The sequence below is a fragment of the Diadema antillarum genome, unplaced genomic scaffold (assembly GCF_040938485.1).
Source record: "Diadema antillarum isolate AM-2024a unplaced genomic scaffold, OU_Dant_1.0 seq00000550_RagTag, whole genome shotgun sequence".
Taxonomy (NCBI): Eukaryota; Metazoa; Echinodermata; class Echinoidea; order Diadematoida; family Diadematidae; genus Diadema; species Diadema antillarum.
Window position 1 is genome coordinate 1,041,299 of NW_027271495.1, and position 22,702 is coordinate 1,064,000.

The following is a 22,702-nucleotide window of genomic DNA, read 5'->3' on the forward strand; positions in this document are numbered from 1 at the left end:
AAAAAAAATGAAATGAAACCCGGAAGTGGCACAAGAAATATTAGTCACGCCCCCCTTTACAGAATTCTTGGATCCGCCCCTGTATACAATACTCAGATGGGGTTTTTCTGTGCCAATCAGCACTCGCAGCACACACAGAGGGTTAAGGAATCTCCTTAGTTCATTACATCTAAACAGAAGCTAAGAAAACACTGCACATATTCAAAGCAACACTATAAGAAAATTGGATTGATTGTCCTGAAAATGGAGTGGCGTGTTCTATTACACAGACCCCTCTTCTTTCTTAGCACACTGTATGCTCCTTCTCCTTTCCTCTTCTCTGTTGTTTGTACATGTATAACTATAATGCCATCTTGTTCTCTCTTCTCATGCTTCTTGAGATGAAAACCAAACAGTGTCACGCATTTTGTGTCTGTGTACATATTGCGTTTTAAACGTGTGTGGGCAGGTGCATGACCTGTGTGTGTATTGTGTGTGAATTTTGTATGTATGCTTTGTTTTTTTTTTACAACCATATTTTGTTGGTGCACACGGTTCAGTAAATATTGTTGAGGTGGTAACATTCATATGTTATTCCTGATCTCTATCTCCTCTGTACCTTAAAATGATTACATTATAGGCCTATTACTTATTCCTACAAGTCTATAGGCTCTACCGTCATTATTAAATTCACAGTTATTCTTTGGTTGTATGAACAGATTTTGGATTATATGTTATGTACACTTTATTCATTACATTGTATCAATGATCCACGTTTTACAAGCTCTCATTTTCTGTGGATCATTTTTTTTTTTCATTGTCATGTTTAGTATTCTGTCAACCCTTCAAGGTATATGCATTGCTTCTCATTATTATCCAATAAATCTATTTGATGTACTTGTTATAAAGAAAACACTCTACAGGGACTGTATCTTATCTCCGATCTTCGGTTCAATGAACTGAAGACCGACAGAAAGCGAAGAGAAACTGTGATCACTCAGCTTGAGAAAATCCGCTGGAGTGGGATGAAAGCTCGTCTTCAAAAATGCTAAAGGTTGGTATATGCAAGGAGGTGAGACAAAATCCTGTTACATGTAGAAGTCGTAACCTCCTGTGATATCTGCACATAACATATTTTGACTCGTACTTTATGAGATACCGTGTCAGAAACACATTTCTTACAAAAAATGGCTAAAATACTATGACGTGTGAAATGTATGCTTTGTGTCATGTCTTCACCTTTTTTGGATGCAAGTAAACTAAAAATGCAATGAGAAGTAGGTATTTCCCGTTGCTTACAATTAGTTATAACTAAATGAGTAAATGAGGTGGAGTGAGAGAGAGAGAGAGAGGGGGGGGGATTCGAGTATAAAGATCTCAAAAGAACTGTGAAGAGGAGAGTAGAATATCACTAAATGTTTAAGACGATGTTCTCCACCTGTCCTCATGTGAAATGTTTCTGTCTACATAAAAAGTATAACGTGGTGATAGTTTTCTATATTGAGATGACGTATAAAGAATAATGTATACTACTACTACTACTACTACTACTACTACTACTAATGATAATAATAATGATAATAGTAATAATAGTAATAGTAATAATAATAATAAAAATGATAACAATAATGTCTTATTTACCCAGGGTAGCCTCTTCAGTGTTGCCACTGCTCTAACAGAAGGTCCTGCTATCATTATTACCCTAGCGTTGCCAGGTTGACCCATTTAAACACCTGGGTCGAGAGGGACATGGAGGGTAAAACATCTTAGCCTTAAACATCTTAAACATCTAAGGACGTAAGCACTGGGCGGAATTCGAACTCGGGTTCTCCGATCGGGAGTCGATAGTCTTATCCACTATGTCACAGCGCCCCATCAAAGCTTTGTGGTTCATGTCGCCTCCCAATGTCATGAGTTTTATCACTTTCCCGTTTTGAGGGATCGATCTATCATGGCTGAAATCCTCTTCACGTGTGGGACAATTCCCTGAGTGTAGTTGGCCAGATCAGGTAGGCCTATAGTTCTGGTGAATCGCAATCTAGGCCAATGACAGGTCTGTTGGATATTAGGATACGTTACTGCGATTTTGCTGCATGAGGCGGTAGGAACACATTCTTGTAATACTATTTGCATTTTGCCAACTGTTTGTTGAGGCACTTCGTGACTTCGCAGCAGAAATAGTACCACTCCATCCCATGGGCCGCTTTGTCCACCTTGTCGGGATGGTAGCAGGCGATTGCTCGGAGAAGGCATTTTTTCGCTGATCCCGGTGGTTTTGTTTGGCAAATCATGGCAACGGTGCTGGATTTAGGGGGCCAAGCATCGTAGAGCATCTCAACGAACATTTCAGTGGACATCTGCAGAGAGGCCAGTAAATCGAGTTTCTTCAGTTTGGGCTTCAGAGACTCCAAGGCCCTTGTCTTCTCCTCAGCATGTTGCTTTTCCCGCTCCAGACGTCTTTGAAGTTCTACAAGAGGAAACGCATTTATCATGTTGATGTCGGAAACTTGAAACAGTTTAAGACCCAACAGTCCATGACACATTATCATTCTTTAATTCAAACCTAGAGGAAAAAACTTGTGATGTAATACACTTGAACGGTGTTGGTTAGCACAAAACATGCTAATTGTGATATACGTCATGTACATAATTATGGGATATGGAAATACACTGAGCAAGCGTAAACAAAAATCAACTTTGATATATATATATATATATATATATATATATATATATATATATATAATTACATACTTGATAAACAGTGGTGCGTGTGCGTGTGTGTGTATGTGTGTGTGTAAAGTGGATATCATTCATTTTGTACTACAATACAATACGTGGCGCGACAAGATTGCCCATTTCAAAGCACAGACCATAATATGGAAAATGATGAGTAGAAAACTAGCAATGCACGCCATTTCGGGAAGACCTGTGCCCGGTTTTATATTTAAAAGATATATGCTGCCATATTACTTATGATAGAAATCAACTACACTTGTATATGTGACCCTGCATCACAAAACCAAGTAAAAGTCGCCAGACATGGATTTTTAGCAAAGGGTAGATATTGAAAGAGCAGATTCTAAGCTTTAAATAATGTATAACTCAATTCAAATGGACTCTTCTAACCTATCTAAATATTGGAAAGAAAGCACACACTCTGGAAAGGTGTGAACTGAGCAAAGAGGCTCTGAAGTAAAGGCCCTATTCAAGCGCTTTATCTTTACAAACCGTGCTGGCTGTGCGATGAATGGGACAAAAACAGGATGTACACTCAACCACCGTAGCAACAACAATGAAGGAATCAGTTTAAATTGAAATTGAGCATGCTCAATTAACACATTCTGTCCATAATAAATTTAAACTTTCAAGGTGGTAGCACTATCTATTCAAATTTGAAACTTCAGAGTTGAAACTGAAGGGTGTGTAAAGGATTTTAGAGAAATGAAAAGGGACCTCTGAAGACGTACTTAATCGTACTAGAAAAATTGTTGAAAACGCAGTTTCCAGTTCGTTTTATGACCCCAAACTTATGAATAATGTAGACGAAGAATAGCTCTTTCAGAAAGTATGAAAAACTCAAGATTGACTTGGTTGATCTGTTTCACCCTTTTGAGGTCCTCACCCAAAATCAGGGGCTGCGACTTTGTGTTCGTTTTGTGATGCATGGTCACACAGGTATGTAATGAATCCATAACTCTTCACAAAACAGGGCCCATTACTGCAAGAAGGTATCCTTCAAAATCCACTGGATATTATCTCATTGTGTCACAATTGTGAGGGAATAGGGATTATGAGGAGTCCTCTTATCAGATCCTGCCTATCAGCAGCTGATCAGCGAGAGGTGGGGCTCCCCACCTCCCTGCTCCTATCAAGTGCGTATAATTATGTAGGCCTACCGGTGTCATTTCAGTGTCACGGTATGCGTCCTTACGTACCTTCTGCCGTAGCAATGCGCTTCTTGACACTTGCCTTACAGGCATCCACATTCTGCCGAAGGGTACGCACGTTTGTCATTACATTTGCTTCTCCGCCACACTTTCTCTCGGCATCATCCAACAAAAGGGAGCATCTCTTCATGTACCTGAAACACATTGTAACATGGGTCAAGACTTTGAATAGATACCAGAAAATACATCTATCTTGTTTGTTTGTTTTTTGACAGTCATCGTTTGATATGTGTCATTTATGTCTTATATTCATTTGTGCTTAATTTAATCGCAGCTATAATAACTCTTCATAAGAAAGTGACGATCATCATTAGATCCAAAATCTCTCACTTATCTGAAAATAAGCCTTTTTAATGTACACATTTTGAATACACTGTAATAACGTTCATCTAACAGTTATGCCCAAAAGTGGAAACATAATTTTTCGGCACTTTTGCCATTTTTTTTTTTTGCCATTTGCACTTCAGCAATGGCTCCTTCAAGAGGAGATGACTGGCTGTTTCATAGACCAACGATATTTTGTTCTTAAAAAGATCGCATCTTCATAGAGCAGTTAACAACAATGCAAGAATGGACGCCGATATCATCAGTCGTACTGCGTTTTGATTGTCATCGATGTCGCTTTTACGAGAAATTATTCTGCACTTACAAATTCCACAACTCCAGTATGACCGTTTTTATTATAGTTACGTAACTTTTTCATTTAATATAAATTTGAACATGGCTAGGAGTTTCCCCAGAATGATGAATTTGCCATGTAGCAGATCTCCAGTAGGGGTAAAATTGACTCCCTCTAAGTAATGCAACTTTGCGAAATAATGTCACAGTGAGGGATGGTCCACAAGTCCGACACTAAGCAAAAAAAGGCCGATGAGACCAGTGATGTAATGATTGTTGGACTCACGGGCCTTGTTTGCCTATACAAGTGGCGAGCTCGTGGGCTGTTGACTCATGTGCTGTATAACCCGTGGGTAGTGACGTGCACGCCCTGAATCGCGTGATTTCAACAATATTTTGAACCGGCACTTAAACATACACGTGTAAAGTAATACTTTCATCCGCAGTAATATCTTTTTCTTTACCCTTTGCATTGGAAATAACTTATAAACTAATGGGGATTTTATTTGATACATGGGATTTGAAATTCATATTTACCGTTTTACCGGACTGAATTCAATTCAATTCAAATGCATAATGTTTTCACAAATGAAACTTGACATAGCGTACCTTAGACACTCTTCGTAGTCGTCGGTTTGGGATATTTCCAGGCCAATGTTGTAAGCATATTGGGCGAGCATCACTTTACCAACCGCTTTAGAGTGACAAATCGGCAGACATTCTAGAAAATCTTCCAATTTGGAAACCTTGACTGTACGTGAGAGAACGTAATACAATGAGTGAATAGATTTTAATAGTACATCATTAACATGAACCACAATAGTTCAATCTGGCGTGTGAAAAGTTTTCTCATCATTGTAGCGTTGGGGATCTTGAGATACATTGCTATCTTCTCCGAGCGAAATATTGGGATGACAAGAGTGACATCACACTGCTTGAGTTTTAACCAATTTAGTATCAGAAACCACCTTCCTGTTACTTTCATGATTTCTTAATGATTTGATTCGATGATCTCTGCTGTTCGTTGGTGAGAGCAAAAAAAGAAGAAGAAGATTAGAATGTCTTTTGTATCAAATTACATCCCTTGTTTCTTCACACTTAGTTTAGTTGCCAGATGGTTACAAGATTTTTAAATTTCAACATAATCTCAGATAGATGCTTGGAGAATATGTCTCTCACAGAATTACGGATTTTGTAAATGTCGTTTTGATTTTGTATAGATTTGACGAAGGTAATGTAAGATATTAAGTAAAAATTCAGAAGTTCCAACCGCAGGATGATGATATTCTGAAGTAAAGTGTCCCACTTGATTAAACATGAATAATGTCTCTATAGGCTAAGGAAAAAACCCAAACAACACAGACAATGACGGTTTCAACACTATTTGACATACTTAGAGAAAGTGATGATGAGTCGTTTTGTTTCATGTATTTCGTGTAGCAGACTACCCGCCACGATTTAACAATCACAGGAATTAGTTTTCATTTGAAGATGTTGTTTTATAAAGTAAACTTCATGAAGCAAAGATATCCCAGTCCTTCAAAGATATCGTTAAATGAATACAACTTTACGTCAAAGCCACTTGATGCGAAGTATATGAAGATATATAATGACTTCTCATTCTAAATTAAACAAGAGAATACAGGGGCGGATCCAGGAATTCTGTAAAGGGGGGGGGGGGGGGCGTGACTAATATTTCTGGTGGCACTTCCGGGTTTCATTTATTTTTTTTCTTTTTATTTCTTTTGTTCTTGACGAGAAATAAAGGGGGGGGGGGGGCGTGCGCCGGTTGCGCCCCCCTCTGGATCCGCCACTGGAATAGACAAATTGCCTATTTTCTGTTCCCGTTATGTGACAGAACCCAGTAATTTGTCCGAAGTGTAAAAACTCAAATTCTTAAGCGTATAGAGTGATCAAAGAATTCAAAATGAATGTGATTAATTTCTGTTAACATTGAAAATTGGTGCTTCATTATCACTTCACTATTGATGCAGTAGGACCGACAACACGATGGCCTTCCCGAAAACTCCTGTTTGAAAGTATTCCCTCACCCTTGACCGTCATGTGAGATATCCAGGTTCGAAACTCTTGAAGACAAATGTCGATGCGTTTGCACAGGTCGCTTCTCCATGCCGTACATTGACATTTTTGCTTCGAGAATGCCCGAGCAAAATACTTTGCAGCGTCCATGAAATGATTTTCAATACCCTGCAGAAAGTGTAATGATGTTAATAATTAAGGAAGGAATGGATGTCTGTACGCAAATATCTTCACTTCCATTTTTGTAAAAATACACATGTTCAACATGAATAGCAATGTACTACGCTTTACCTATTAAAGGCAAAAAGACACCAAATAAGATAATTGGGCAGAAAAGTATGGAATATGATTTTCTTTTCCAGATATTGAAATTTGAAACCTTTTGAAGTTTAATTCTGCCCAACTTAAGGGATGTTTTGAGATTATTTTCCTTTTTTTTATTTTCCAGATTTCATGAATTTAGTATGTTTTCCGAAGTTTACTTTTTTCGTTTTTGAAATGCCAAATATCTGCTCACCCTTGTACATCTAAACTTGAAGGCTTATTTTCTTACAACGGTTGTGATGTGGCATTTTAAAAAAAAAACATACAGAGGGAATTTAAAAAATACCAATACATAGAAGGTATCATGAATAAAACATCATATATATATATAGGTGTATAACTATGCAAAAAAAAAAACAACAACAACAACCTATGCAGCCGTACTACTGTTCATCCAAGACGATATAGCGAAGAAAGAGCATAACATAAAAGTGGAGGGTTTAGAAAGACGGCTCTGTGTTAACCTACCTTATCTCCGCTTGGATGGTTGCCGTGTTCTCGGTATAGGGTGGCCAGTTTCATGGAAGTCACGGCGACGTTCTTGGCTGCCGAAACACTTTCCTCGTCGGTGCGAGCCAACTGGTCGGCCTCCTTGTAAAGTTCCAGGGCTTCTTTGAGGCAGCGGACCCTTTTTTGCGACCCAGCCTCATGGTCATCAGCTGACCTGAAACGCCCATTCCCCAAAGTTCTCTTCTGCACTGATGCCGAGACGGGACGGGGAGGGGCAGTGGCTCTGGCAGATGATCTCGTGGTTTCGCCTAAAAGCCGTATTAACGTTAGGAAGATGCCATGATTATCTTGTTTCTTCTCAATTTTCATGTTTTTTTTCATTTTCTTCTTAAAGACAGTATATATATGTATACAACTTGCAGATAAAACAAAACCCCAGCTTTATTGCTTCCAAATAGTTCCAAAATGTTAGTTAGGGATAGAAACAACCAATGTACAAATTTAAATCTGTGTAATCAATGTTAAGTTTTGTTTATACAAAATGTGAACAATAGTTATGATAAAAAATCCGTGTTTCTAGAGTAAACAGTCTACAGGTATGGTTTATTGAGAAAAAAGTGATATCTCTTTATACTTCAGCTTTATTGCGAAATTTTATGGTAGGGTGTTTTGTGATACATCTGACCTACACACATGCACAAAATGTGGTATCTTGAACATTTTTTGAATCACTGCTCCCAATGGTAAACAGTATACCTTAAACACTTAGGTATGACAGTAGTGGAAAATTGAGCAAAGAAAATGGGATTCTATCAGGATCCCATTTTCTTTGCCCAATTTCCACTAATAAATGATATTCATTTCTGGTCAGTTTCTCTTTGTTTGCGTTTAACACTTAAAATAGGAGAATTCATTCAAGGGTTAACGTATTTCCACCCTAATTAAAGTAAACACCGTCCCATGCACGACAGCTGAATATTATGACACACGAGCCGTTCATGCCGATCCGTTGAGTTTGTCACAAAATAACAGAATGTTGAATTTGGGATTCACCAACGACCCCTCCGATCAAATACTGTCCTGTGTTGTGTGTGAGTTACATTTCACTGTTAAGGTAAGCGTCGTATCTATTAAATAACCTGCTGACTTGGTCATTCGCCTCTTGACTATTTTGATGCAGGCATTCACGGCCTTCCGAAGGCGAGGTAGGGATGTTTCCTCAGCTAATCCATCGTACAAGATCTCAGCATTGTCCAGCACACTTAAGCATTTCTCCATGTATCTGAAATGCATTGTAAAAATGATCACAGATTTAAGCAGAAACTACATGAAAACTGATATTAATTGGGACTCTTTACATGTATCATCATCATCAGTGAAAACTGTTTGACGCCTATGAAACTTAAGGCTTGGCAAGTGATTCACTTTGCAATGATCTGTAGACCTTCTTTATTTTATAAGGAACAATATTCCTATGAGACAATAACATCATGATGACATAAATATGCTCCACTTAGCCTGTAGTCCAATTCGTTTTTAAGAGTCAGCACTTTGGGGAAGTTAACTTTTACAGGACCATAGAAAGACAGAGAATAAATGGAAAAATGACTAAAGGTAAGATTGTTGCGCTTATTTTTAGTATAAATTTCACTGCTAAATGGATTCCCACTGCCATTAAAGGGAAGATAAACCCAAAGACCAATGTGGATTGAGTGAAAGCAGCAACAACAGTAGAACACATCAGTGAAAGTTTGAAGAAAATCGGACAATCGATGCAAAAGTTATGAATTTTTAAAGTTTTGGTGTTGGAACCGCTGGATGAGGAGACTACTAGAGGTTATGACGTATGAGTGGACAACAATACCAAGAAAATATAAAGAAAATTCTACAAAAATCCATTTTTTATGAAAATTACAAATTCCATCCACTTGATATTGACATATGTTAAGGGTAGCAATTATTCCCTCTGCTTTCTGAAAGCGGTTGGTCCATTGCTCTTTCATAATTCTAGAAAAGTGAATTTTTGTTGAATTTCCTTTATATTTTCTTTGTATTGTTGTCCACTCATACGTCATATCCTCTAGTAGTCTCCTCATCCAGCCGTTCCAACATCAAAACTTAAAAAATTCATAACTTTTGCATCGATTGTCCGATTTTCCTCAAACTTTCACTGATGTGTTCTACTAATGTTGCTGCTTTCACTCAATCCACATTGCTCTTTGGGTTTACCTTCCCTTTAAAGGACGACCGAGAAAGTAGAAATATCGCGGCGACAACATTATTTCGTTTAAGTTTGATATTTCCTACATTTCCCTAAAGAACTATTTTTCACTCCTAGTGATGGGGAATGAATGAACACTTTTTTTCAGTTATAACACGGATTATGTTTTTAGACCCCACCCTCCGCTCCCTCCAAAAAGTGTTGATGATAGCAATACACATTTTGACAGACTATCAACAAAACTGACCAGTAAACAGTTACATGCAATTACACCTACCAGTAAACTAGTAATCACTGAGTATCACAAATATTGCTCGAACTCTGGAAATGATCATGAAGAGATTAGCATAGGACCACATACCGTAGGCATTTCTCGCCATCAGCTTCGGCTTTTTCAAAGCCGGTTTCGTACAGACCCGAAGCCAAATTGTGTTTAGCTCTTGCTTTGGCTCTACAGTTCGGCAGGCGTTCTTGAAAAGCATCCAGTCTATACGTAATGTCTGGAAGTAAAATAAGATGCAGGGAGTGAGGAGATTTCAGGTTTATATCTCTCCCAAACTTTCATGCTTGCTAAAAATACCCCTGAGCTGAATATTTTCAAAGTTGTTGCTAAATGAACCTTCTTAATATCGTGTATTAAGTTATGTGATCCGTGCTTATATCCGACCATTCAACAGGGGTATTGAATAGACCAATTTGCTGTCTTATAATTTTATATCAAATGGCAATTTGATCTGTTTATTTACAGCTTTGTGGTACATTAATATAATATGGACTGGTCTATACGACATTTATTGCCCGAACTAGAATTGTGTTGTCCGAGTCGAAGACGAGGGCAATACTATTTCTGGTGAGGGCAATAAAATTGTCGTATCCCCCGAAATTAGACAGTCCGTATTATCATAATTATCCATTTTCAGGCATTCAGGCATCTTCGAGCAGTTACTTAAATCATTACAATGTAAACTTCCCGATTTACGTAACAAAATCCACTCGGCGTCAGGTCGAACCCTACACCACTGCGCTCAACTACACCCAAATGATTGCACACGACCCCATGCACAATTCAGGTACGCCGTGCGCTCACACAGTCGCGGCGATCGTCCTCGTTTTTTACGTGCTAATGTATGGTGGTTTCCTTACCGATCAAAATACCAACTACGACTGCCCGGCAAAACTACCCATATGGGGGTTACAGCTCGTTATTCCGAAGGTTCATTATTCCGAAGGCTCTTTAGTCCGAAGATTCGTCATTCCGAAAGTTTATTGTTCCGAATTTCATTTTCAGATTAAACGAATCTTCGGAATAACGAATTTTCTGAATACCGCCACAAATGTTTGGATTAACGAACCCTTTTTCATTTTAGGATTAACGAACCACTAGGTATGGGGAATTTGTGTGTTTCGGATTATCGCCCCTTCGGAATAACGAACCTTCGGAATAGCGAACCTTAGGAATAACGAAAAGCACCCCATATGGGTAATAATAAAATTTAACACACTTGATGCATTCCGTATCGTGTCAATCAAACATACTTATATCATTATAAATGTCAGGGTGAGTCAACTTGGTCAACTTGCTAAGCTTTCAAAGTGTTGATGCAATAAGCCATCTCACAATAAGCTCATGTGCACAAACTGAAGCCGTTTCTGTTTTAATGTTATACATGTATAGCTTAGGTATACTTTACTCGTTTTCAAAGAGGCATGAAGCATCGTAAGGTAAGCTCGCCCGATGTAAATCTATAAAATTCATGTTCAAACAAAGAATGAATATGCATAATTATAGACACTGCGGCAGGCACGTTTTTCATTGTTTTGTATTTAATGCAATGATAACCCTTTTCTACCTGATATTGCCATGCGCTTGCAAGCATCATTGAGGATAAGGCCTTCATGAATACTCATTACATGACGGATGCTTATCACAGGGAATATGAAAACCAACATATATGATAGACAACTCACGAAATATTTTCATTCAACTCATTCCTGTACCTTTAAGTTTAATCTGAGTATGATTCAGATCCAAATATTCACTAACGCAGCTTTCTAAGCATTCGTCTAGATGGTTGCCCCATGCCGGGCTTTTGCAGTTTTTCTTGGAATATGCCTTTGCGAAGTACTCAGCAGCCTCCATGAAATGATCGTCAATAACCTGGAGAAAGTATCGAGATACAAATAGGCAAAGAATTAATGTATACACTGAAAATATCTTTTAGTCAATTGACAAATTAAAGTTAGTCATACAGGTGGTCTTATTTGACAAATTAATAACTTGTTAAGTAATTTGTCATGCATGTGGCCTTACTTGACAAATTTGTGTGACAAGTTTTAATTCGTAGTGTAATGGGTCTTATTTGACAAATTTTCATCTAGTCATGACAAATATTTATTTGTCGTGAAAAGTGGTCTTATTTGACAAATTTTAATTTGTCATTTGTCATGCAAGAAATTTAATTTGTAGTGCACCAAAATTAATTTGTAGAGCGCAAAAATTAATTTGTCATGCATAAAAATTCATTTGTCATGCAAAGAATGAATGTGTAATACAATTTATTTGTCGTGCAGTAGTTTGTCGAGTATGATTATGCGTTTGTCATGCATAAACAAATAGCTACAGTAATATTACTTTATCTATACATTGTGAGAATACTGTTTGGCACAAAAATCAAGTCATACAGGAAATCAGAAATAATATCAGCAACCACTTTATTATCAGAAGAGCAGATTTCCATCAAAACAGAGCAAAACTGTAAAGATTCAATTACTTGAATTTTAATGACATTGATGAATACAAATTGTGGAAAAAAAACATCTCGTACAGATTATTTCTAGGGATGTCTAGGTATACATACTCTTAACAATCTTTCATTGCAACTGTAAAATTTATGTTCACAAATTATGCCTAATTTCAACATTTTCACATTTTGGTTAACTGCTGAAGAAGGAACAGATTGTGTCACGGGGAAATAAGGAATAACATCCTAATGTCCAACTATTAATTTGAGCAGTTTATATCATTTCATACACATTCAATTACTTGAATTTTAACAACATTGTGGAATACAAATTGTGGAAAAACATATAGTATACATTATTTTTTGGAATGTCTATCGATTTCTATGTTTTTTATTAAAAATTGTGTAACCATACCAACACAATGTTGGACATTAAGAAAAAAATGAAGTTAGCACAACAATACATAGCCATAATCCCATCACATGTGCCAAATTTCAAGCCAAATGCTAAAATGATGAGGGGCTTTGTTGAATTCACCATATAAGTGTATCAATTTCATTCCAAATACACTGTTACCATGGCAACACCTTTTCCACACTGACAAAAGATTTTTTGTGCAAATCTAGGTAATATAGAGGTAACATGTGCCGAACTTGAAGAAAAAATGCTATAAACAGAGAGAGTTACGATGAAATCAAAATGTTTGTATGATTTTCATTCAAAATGCACTGTTACCATGGCAACGCATTGTTAAACAATGATGAAGTATAAAGTTTGCATATCTCTGTACTATAATGGTTGCGTGTGCTGAATTTAAATCAAATGCTCAAAGATTAAAGGAGTTACCCGAATCCATAGTTTTCATTCAAACTTTGCTTTACCATGGCAACACAATGATCAACAATGACGAAAGGTTAAGTTTGCACATATACGTACCACAGTGGTCAGGTGTGCCGAATTTCAAGCTTAATGCTCAAAGACTGAGGGAGTTGGCTGAGTCCACAAGCTTTTTGGTGAAAAAAAATGTTGTTACCATGGCAATGCACTGTTCAACAATAATGACAGATTAAGTTTGAACATCTATATTCTATTATAGTGGTCACATGTGCCAAATTTCAAGCCAAATGCTCAAAAACTGAGGGAGTTAACTGAATCCACAATATTTTTGCATGATTTCATTCAAAATATATCCACTGTGACCATGGCAACACACTGATCAACAATGACGAAAGACTATGTGTTCTCATCTACGTACTATACTGGTCGCATGTGCCAAATTTCAAGCTAAATGCTCAAAGACCGAGGTAGTTACCTGAATCCACAATATATTTGTATGCATTTTAGTGAAAAGATGCTGTTACCATGGCAACGCATTGTTCACCACTGACGAAAGATTAAGTTTGCACATCTTTATGTTACACGTATAGTGGTTGCATGTGCCAAATTTCAAGCCAAATGCTCAAAGAGTGAGGGAGTTAACTGAATCCATATTTTTGAATGATTTTCTTTCAAAATATGTCATTACCATGGCAACACATTGATCAACAATGACAGATTACGTTTACACATCTACGTACCACAGTGGTCATGTGTGCCAAATTTCTAGCTAAATGCTCGAAGACTAAAGGAAGTTAGTTGAATCCATAATATTTTTGTATGTTTTTAGGTAAACAAAACCCTGTTACCATGGCAACCCATTGCTCACCACTGACGAAAGATTAAGTTTATACATCTATATACTATAGTGGCCATGTGTGCCAAATTTCAAGTCAAATGCTCTAAGACTGAGGGAATTAACTGAATATTTTCGTATGATTTTCATTCAAACTATGCTGTTACCATGGCAACACATTGATCAACAATGACAAAAGAGTAAATATGCACATCTACGTACCATAGTGGTCACATGTGCCAATTTCAAAGCAAAATGCTTGAAAACTGAAGGAGTTAGGCTAATCCACACAATTTTGTATGCGATTGTTTAAAAAAAACTGCTGTTGCCAGGGCAACAGATTTATCAACACACACATCAAAGGTGTTTTGCACAAATATTCATTACGTTGATCGCATATCCCAAATTCAAACTGAATTGCTACAAAACTAAGAGAGTAGTGCAATCCACAACATTTTGTAAGATTTTAACGAAAATCTTCCGTTGCCATGGCAATGCATTACGAAATACTCATGAAAAAAGGTGTCTTGCACATCTGCCTGTGATACCGGTCACACATGCCAAATTTGAAGTTAATTGCTCAAAAAATGAGAAAGTAGTTCGAGTCACAAGTGTTTATGAAATTATGCCATTGCCATGGCAACGCATTATGCGATACTAACGAAAAAGGTGTCTTGTACATTTACCTTTGATAGCGGTCACACATGCCAAATTTGGAGTCAATTGCTCAAAAAATGAGAGAATTCGATCCACAACATTTTGTAAGATTTTTTGAAAATATGCTGTTGCCATGGCAACTCATTATGCAATACTAACAAAAGAGGTGTCTAGCACATCTCCCTTTGATAGCAGTCTCACATGCTAAATTTGGGGTCAATTGCTCAAAAAATGAGAGAGGAGTTTGATCCACAAGATTTTGCAACGGACCGACTGACCGACTGGCCACCCAACCTCAAAGTGATTCCTATACCCCCCCCCCCCCATACACACTATTGGGGTGTTGCAAGAAAGTTGCAATCAATTGCAACTTGCAACTGATTGTCACTGGCCAATCAAAATCATTGTTGCATGCATGTCTTCTTAATAGGGCAGACCCTGAGCCAATCAGAATGGTTGTTTCAAAATTAGCAATTATTTGCAATTGATTGCAACTTTCTTGCAACACCCCGTATGTGTGGGTGGGGGTACAAAAACTCGAGTATCTTCTTCCATGGAATTTTTTATTTTGATTGGCTGTTGGGTATAGTTGTCATGCTAGTTACCAAGTTACCATAATTGTAACTTTTATGCAACGGGCCCCTGAACATTCCTAGTGTAATGTAAATGAAATACATAGAAACAAGCCAAGGACGACGTGGTTGCTGTGAGGATGTCACCAACTGTACAGACTGTACAGTTTTCAACTTTGACCGTAAACTCGGTGGAGTCCAGTGGGGATTCTTCATCCGTCAATATCGAGACAGGATCTACCGTGTCGTCATCCTTTAAGTAAAAGAGACAATGATGAAGCCAATTTAGTATCCAGTTTTATTATTATTATTATTATTTTACAAATAAAGCACTTTATACTCAGTAAATTACGAAATTATTTCATTTACAACAGACAATGATATTCTAACTATCATTTTATCTTTGGGGTGTATCCCCCCAAATTGTAGAATTTCAGGCATTTCATGAGTATGCAGATAATAGAGCTCAGATGACCATGCTCACCGAGTCATGTAACAGTATAACCCTGCATTCATATGCATTTAAATGAAGTCAATTTCATGGCTCAGTGAATGCATGAACCAAAAACTGTGGCTTCATGGTTCCCACTGCAATGATTTTCAAGATGACCTATAGTTTCCAGAAATAAGTGAAGGTAGTATAGTAGCAAAACTACTTAGCCAAAATCAACAATCATGGTATCAATCTACTCATCATTAGCAAAAAACCAATTAAATGAATACATGTACATAACTAGAAATGTCGCTATGGCGACTGGTATGCCTCCGCCATAATGCATGATTCTCCTAATAGGTCTAGATAGTACATGCGGACAATGTGTGATTACATTTTCACAAAACTGGCAAAATATTGAAATGACAAGTTTGTCAGAAATGTGTTGAATGTTCACCTTCCTTGAACTTGGTTTAATTGGATGAATAGGAGAGCATGTATTTGGGGATTTAAGGACTTTAACTTGACTTTGACCCATTCATACATTTATGCATTGAGTAATTTTCATGGTACCGGTATGGAGAAAAAGTGCAATTTCTGTACTGAATAGTAAATTGTTACCATGTTCATCTGGCCTTAGACCCTAGAATTCATAAGATAATCACTTTCAGGTAGAACATGCATAGATATGCAGTAAGTTTCACGATAAATTGAGCCACTTCCGAGATATGGAGGAAAAAGTTAGTTCAGCACTTTCACTTGATCTTTGACCTTTTGACCTTTGAGGAAATAAAAAAGAAAAAGAAAAAAAAACTCTCCAGAGAATTTCTATTAGGTTACACATGCATACACCAAGTGTAAAAATCCTGCTGGCATTGCATGAACATGACGGAAATAGTAAAATTTTGAAGTGTTGCACTTGACCTTTGACCCCTGACCTTTGACCCCATGAACCCTACATTCTCTAGATAATCACTGCCAGTCAGTACATGTATATATACTATGTTCCATGAAGATACCTTGAACAATTTTCCAATTTACAGAGAAAAAAAGAAGTTTTAATACTTTTACTCGACCTTTTGACCTTTGACCTTTGACCTCATGATCCAAACTTTCACCAGAGAATCTAAATTGGGTAATACATGTATACACTAAGTTTCAAGAAAATATCTTCAGGCATTGCATAGATATGGTGGAAATAGTGAAATTTTATGTATTTGACCTTGACCTTTTGACCTTTGACCTTGAGCACGTGCACCCAAAAGTTGATAGGCACAACTTCACCCCCTAATACACATACATGCCAAGTTTCATTAGGATACCTCAACAGCTTTTGATAGTTACCTTGTCCACAAAATTCATTACGGACGGACGGAAAGACGGACGGACGGACGGAAGGACGGATGGAAGGACGGACGGACGGAAGGACGGAAGGACGGACGGACGGACGGACAACCCGAAAACATAATGCCTCCGGCACCACTTCGTGGCGGAGGCATAAAAACAAAGGTTTTCTGACATATGAAATTACCATAAATTGACCATCCCTATTTTTATGGGGGCCATCAGATTATGCAGCTGTCTGGTGTTTGCAAGAAATTAGTTAGTTTATTGTGCCTTCTTGGACATGAATAATAGTGGCAAGTTTCAGATCACAGTACACAATTCACAGACTCATATCTTGCTTACTTGAATGTTACATAGAATAGGACTGATCCATTGCATGTATTGAGCAGAGTCATTAATAAATATCAAGAGAACCTCAAAAATATGTTCAGTTCTTTTTCACAAGATGGCGGGAAATTTTCCACCCTGCCCACAAATTAACTTGTGTAATAATAGAAAGTCTACTATAAATTGAAGAATCCTTTTCTTTTACCTTTTGTCTGACGAAGCTGCCACTCTCCTTCAGCAACACCGGAATGACAGTAATAGCAGCCTTTGACTCTGCATCTAAGGGGGAAAAAAAGAAAATAGGACTACACTTGATAAGTGAATTGACTGTGATCAATTTCAGACTCTTGTCTGACCATTGCAAACACAAATCAATATCATTAGTGATTAAACCAATATAAGAAATGAGGGTTATAAGAACTGAAGGAGAACACCATTCCAAGAAATCTTCAACACAAATCAGAAAATTATCTTTGGGCATTAAGAAATTATTGGGAACATCAGTTGGGGGCTGGACCCCCTCCCACACCTCTGTCTTACAAAGGTTAAAGGTTGCATTGCTAGAGACATGTGCAGCCTAGGAATTGAAATTTTATGGGTTACATCAGGAAACTGAAATCATAAATTTAGAAAAATAAGTAAAATGTATACTGCCTATGCCTGTGAATATATGCGTTCTATGAAAAAAAAAACACCTTATCATAAATTTTAAAGAATAAATAAATTAAAAAAAAATCACCTGAGAACTTTCCTTTCCTTCAATCTCCATCATCCAGTTTGATAATATCTTCAATGACTTCATCAGTCCAATTTGCTAGCGAAGTAGGTTTACCCCTCCGACTGTTGTAGCAATGCAGCTTTGCAGGATTGCTGCGGCTTGTGTCTTAAGTCCTGCATCTAACAGACTGATGATACCCTCCTCTCTACCATGTATCCGACGAAATTCAGCAAGGAGCAAAAAGATAAATCAAAATACATGTATTAGGATATAAATCTTATGATTTTTAACATTTTTCACACGAAATGTATTCATCTCTCTCTCTCTCTCTCTCTTTTTCTCTGGTCTCTCAACTCAGCTGCACTTTACAACCCCATAGTAACAGGGAATGCTGCACAGTAATAGGGCCAAATTTCGCACACACATTGAAATATATATATATATTAGGGCCTATTTAGGGAAGGACTAATCCCGGAGCCCTCCCATGACAGTGGGAGGGCCCTGAAGCGTTTGCATTGTATGTTAAGTAGCAGTATGGTAAGGGTACCACCTATCGGCAGGGTACCTTGACATCGGCACCCTGCGTATCATGGCTGTTTGTGTATAAAGGTACGTCGGGGAATAAGTGCCATAAGCTATGAAAACAATAAAAACGAAGAAATGAAAATCTAACTCAAAAACAAACTAACAAATCCGTTTCAATATTAGACATCCGCTCAGTAACGACGCATTGCTGTGAAATTCACGTGTACTACCTATGGAGGGAGGGGGTGCCGATCATTAGGTCCCCTTTTGAGCTGCGCGAAGAAAATGGAACGCATGCACTAAAATTGCGTAATTTTAAAACGGAGATTCAGAATCAACGAAAAGGTCACGACATTCAAAACTGCAGGGGAGATGGCATGTGTGAGATAAGAATTAGGTGAATTTGTTTTATACTTTTGGAATAAACAGGATACAAATCCTTAGGGTGACAATCGGATAGGTGGTACCTTCAATCATACACCTTCCTACCAGTACTAGTCCACTACTATAGTATAACTAAGTACGGTACATGCTATACAGGCGCCGAGGCCGATATTAAAAGTGCCCAATTAAAAAAGAAAAGCTGAAAATTGTGACCCAAATAGAAAACATCAATATAACATTGCGAAGCCCGTCACGTTTATTCAGTAATTGAAGCTACTTTAGTACATATTCAAATTAACATTTTCAAAACCGCAAAGAATACAGACTGTGACATCAGTATCCACAGCCCTCGCACTACAGCAGTACAGGGCTGTCGCAGTTTAGGGAAGGACTAGACCTAGCCCGACCAGACGCTGTTACAACTACAGTATGCTGTGCGAATCTACGTACATGTACACAACCTATAGTAACTGTACGTTTGCTCCGTAGCAGCAACTGGGCTGTGTATAGGGAAGGACTTGACTAGATTACTGACACCGCGATTTCAAGTCAAAATGTTTACTTTTGAAAAAAAATTTGCTTGAATTTTATAGAGAAAATATTTTGTCAATTTGGAACATTCAACTATCGAATTAGATACCTGATGTGCTTGAAAAAAAAAATGCACGGTAACGTTAAAATAGCCCCCACCATTGTTAGCATGCGTGATTTTGCGCTTGTTACTTGCAAGCGACACTACTGTACTAGACTCTTCAGACTGTACAGTACAGCGATCATAATGACATTAAGTAACAGTACTTCAAGCTACAAAGTAACACTAAATTCATTCAATTATCAAAAACACCAAATAGATCTCGTCTACTTACAAGTCACTAATATTTGGAGGTCATCATATGGACGTCAGACGTTTAGAAAAGCGATCTAAGTTAGATATCGAAGACGAAGCTGAAGCGAATGATCGACGAATACTAGTACTCGAATGCGTCGGCCGCCGGCGCGCGTCGTAGCTGTTACTGTATAGAAGTACACTGTACGTATGTGTGTGACGTGTAGGCCTACGTACGTGTGAGCTGCATGCATGCATGCAGCACGCACGTGCACAAAATCCATTCTAGCAGCTGCGCGCACTCGATCGGTACCATGGCTATGTTTATGATTTTACACAGGTTTATGTAATTTTGGCGCGTATGATGCATGACAAACCATTTTAAGATTTAGAAACCCGTTTGATTTTAATTCGTCATGAAACTGGGCGATCAGTGTTACCTGATTCGTAATGTATGACCTGAAGTTCGTAGTGTTTAAGAAGATTTGTACAGTACCACTTCGGGTGACAATGCGAATTTGTACTGAATCATTGTTAAACAAATGTAAGATTCGTCATGACATTGTCGTTTGTCACTCGGGAATTTTCATTCGTCATTACATGATAATAATTCGTAACTACATTTCAAAGAATCGTACTGCGAGTAAAAACATTTGTAGTGAGTGATGAAAAGTTGTCATACCACTCATGACAAATTACTTGACAAACTTTTGAGGATGACCTACGAATTAATTCTTTCAGTGTAGTCCACACCATTAAACGCTATTTTGTACTAAATTCTGAGTAGGTGTCGAGGACCACTAATTAATGTTGCAGCGATTTCATATTTGGAACAGAAATTGGCACGTTTAAAAATACTGTAGTCCCTAATTCGAGTAGATTTTATTTTTTTGGACTGCATGATTGCTTCCTGATCCTGTCCGATAAAATGATGGAAAAAATAGGCTATGAAATACTATTAAAGGAGACCTCCGGATGATTTTCATATTTTTACATTTGAAACACTATAAATTAGTTACACTGAGGACAGAGTTTCAGTTTTTATGATAATTGGGATGAAAAATAAGAATATTTTCGAAATTTATAACAAATTGTAATGATGATGACATGGCAGGTTTCCCATTAGAATGCATGACTTGGGGCTCTTGGAAGCAGAACAAATGAAGAAGGCATGCATAGATTATACACAGGTGAACTCGCAAGCAAGCGGTATTGTAATGGAATTACACTGCTACATTTCTGGAATATGTGAACCTCCTATGTCATTATTCTTGTTCAGTGTAATTCGCTTAAGGTTTTTCAAGTATTGTTTTTCTTCTCAAGAACCACAATAAATTCCACAAATCTATACATGGAGCAGTAGATTTATGTACTACGTGATGTGAAATTGTGAAAATCGCCTGGAATGTCCCTTTAAGTGGCATAAACACGAATTAATGAAATTAAAGGAGAGTCCCGTGAAATTAGCCCACCTTATCCCCTCTTCGACGATTGTGATGGTCTCGATATAAGGTGGCCAGTTTCAAAGAGGTCACGGCGACGTTTTTGGCAGCCGAAGCATTGTCATCATCGGTGCGAGCAAACTGGTAGGCTTCCTTGTACACCACGAGGGCTGCCTTCAAGCAGATCACCCTTTCTTGCGACTCAGCTCCACAGGCATCAGCTGTCCTGAAAAACCTGTTCCCCAAAGTCCTCTTCTCCACCGATGCCGAGACGGGAGGAGCAGAGGCTCCGGGAGGTGTTTCCGTACTTTTATCTGAGTGCCAAAATGATTCTGATAACAATACAGTCAGGCAAATACAACGATATTACATTTATCCAGGGTAGCTTTTTCAGCGTTTTCACTGGCTTCCCAAGGGAGCCCTACCATCATCATTACCAAATGCCTATTTTGTACACCTTGTGTGTGTGTGTGTGTGTGTGGGTGGGTGGGTGTGAGTGTGAAAAGGGAACATTGTCATGATTGTGGGCAAAACCTCCTGTCTAAGGATGAACGCACTATTCAGTATTCCAACCCAAGATCTTCTCATTAACAAATTCATAGCCCATCACTGTCCCCCACTCTTCACTTTTTGCCTTCCTTACAGCCCCCATATGCCGCTTCCCTCTTCAATACTCCTCTTTCTAGGCTCTTCTTCTTCCAAACAACGATCCGGTTAAGGACTACATACACATGGTGTCACCGCAAATCTTTCTCCCTAATTTACTTCACCATGCAAACCTTAAAGCAACACATAATTCATATCCTTGTTTACTCTAGGAAGACGGTAGTCTATGATCTTATTTTAATGATAATAAATGATAATGATAATATGGAAAATTTACATTGTGCTTATGACCAAAACGCTTCTAAGCGCTGAATAATTAACAACAGAGAAACAAACATATATAATCAATTTACTATATACGAGTACAAAGGATCCATAATTACAAAAGCATCGGTTCTGCTCTTAAAATAAGTGGGATTTAGTTTCTTTTTGAAAATGTCAATGGAGGTAGAGGACTGAATATGAGTATGACTGTTCAAGATCAGGGGGCGCAAACGGAGAAAGCGCGATTACCATAACACAACAGCTGTGGCTGCGAGGGCCAAGTTTAAGCTAAGCTAGATGATGACCTAACATTCATGTATGTAGCCGATTTGGGTTTATGTGACATCTGACATCAGGTCAGTTAAAGACGAAATCCATCCAATTAAAAAAAAAGAAGTAAATTCCAAAAGAAATAGGGAAAAAATTCCCTACAGAACGTTCCAAAATGACAAAAATCGGATAAGAAATAAGAAAGATAGCATTTCAAAATTTCATTTTTTTTTCGGAAAACATTTATTTTGAGCAGTCCTTATGAATACTCAAGTGAACGGGCTGAAGATGTCATGCTCTCCCAGTTTTTCATGTATTCGGAAAAAAAAAATAGG

General features: G+C 37.8%; 1 protein-coding gene across 1 annotated transcript in view; it reads right to left on the bottom strand.

The window, feature by feature from the left end:
* Window positions 1-1,636: 1,636 nt before the first annotated feature.
* The window catches only part of LOC139734878 (uncharacterized), a 33,565-nt gene continuing 12,499 nt past the window's right edge, over window positions 1,637-22,702 (bottom strand). Inside the window, exons 3-12 of the mRNA XM_071645660.1 lie at window positions 21,258-21,559; window positions 15,341-15,478; window positions 11,581-11,797; window positions 9,944-10,082; window positions 8,501-8,643; window positions 7,380-7,669; window positions 6,599-6,755; window positions 5,157-5,298; window positions 3,918-4,063; window positions 1,637-2,446 (exon numbers count right to left, since the gene is read on the bottom strand). Coding sequence (XP_071501761.1) covers window positions 2,103-2,446; window positions 3,918-4,063; window positions 5,157-5,298; window positions 6,599-6,755; window positions 7,380-7,669; window positions 8,501-8,643; window positions 9,944-10,082; window positions 11,581-11,797; window positions 15,341-15,478; window positions 21,258-21,559 — 2,018 coding nt within the window. The 3' untranslated portion in view covers window positions 1,637-2,102. The remainder of the gene's footprint in view (window positions 2,447-3,917; window positions 4,064-5,156; window positions 5,299-6,598; window positions 6,756-7,379; window positions 7,670-8,500; window positions 8,644-9,943; window positions 10,083-11,580; window positions 11,798-15,340; window positions 15,479-21,257; window positions 21,560-22,702) is intronic.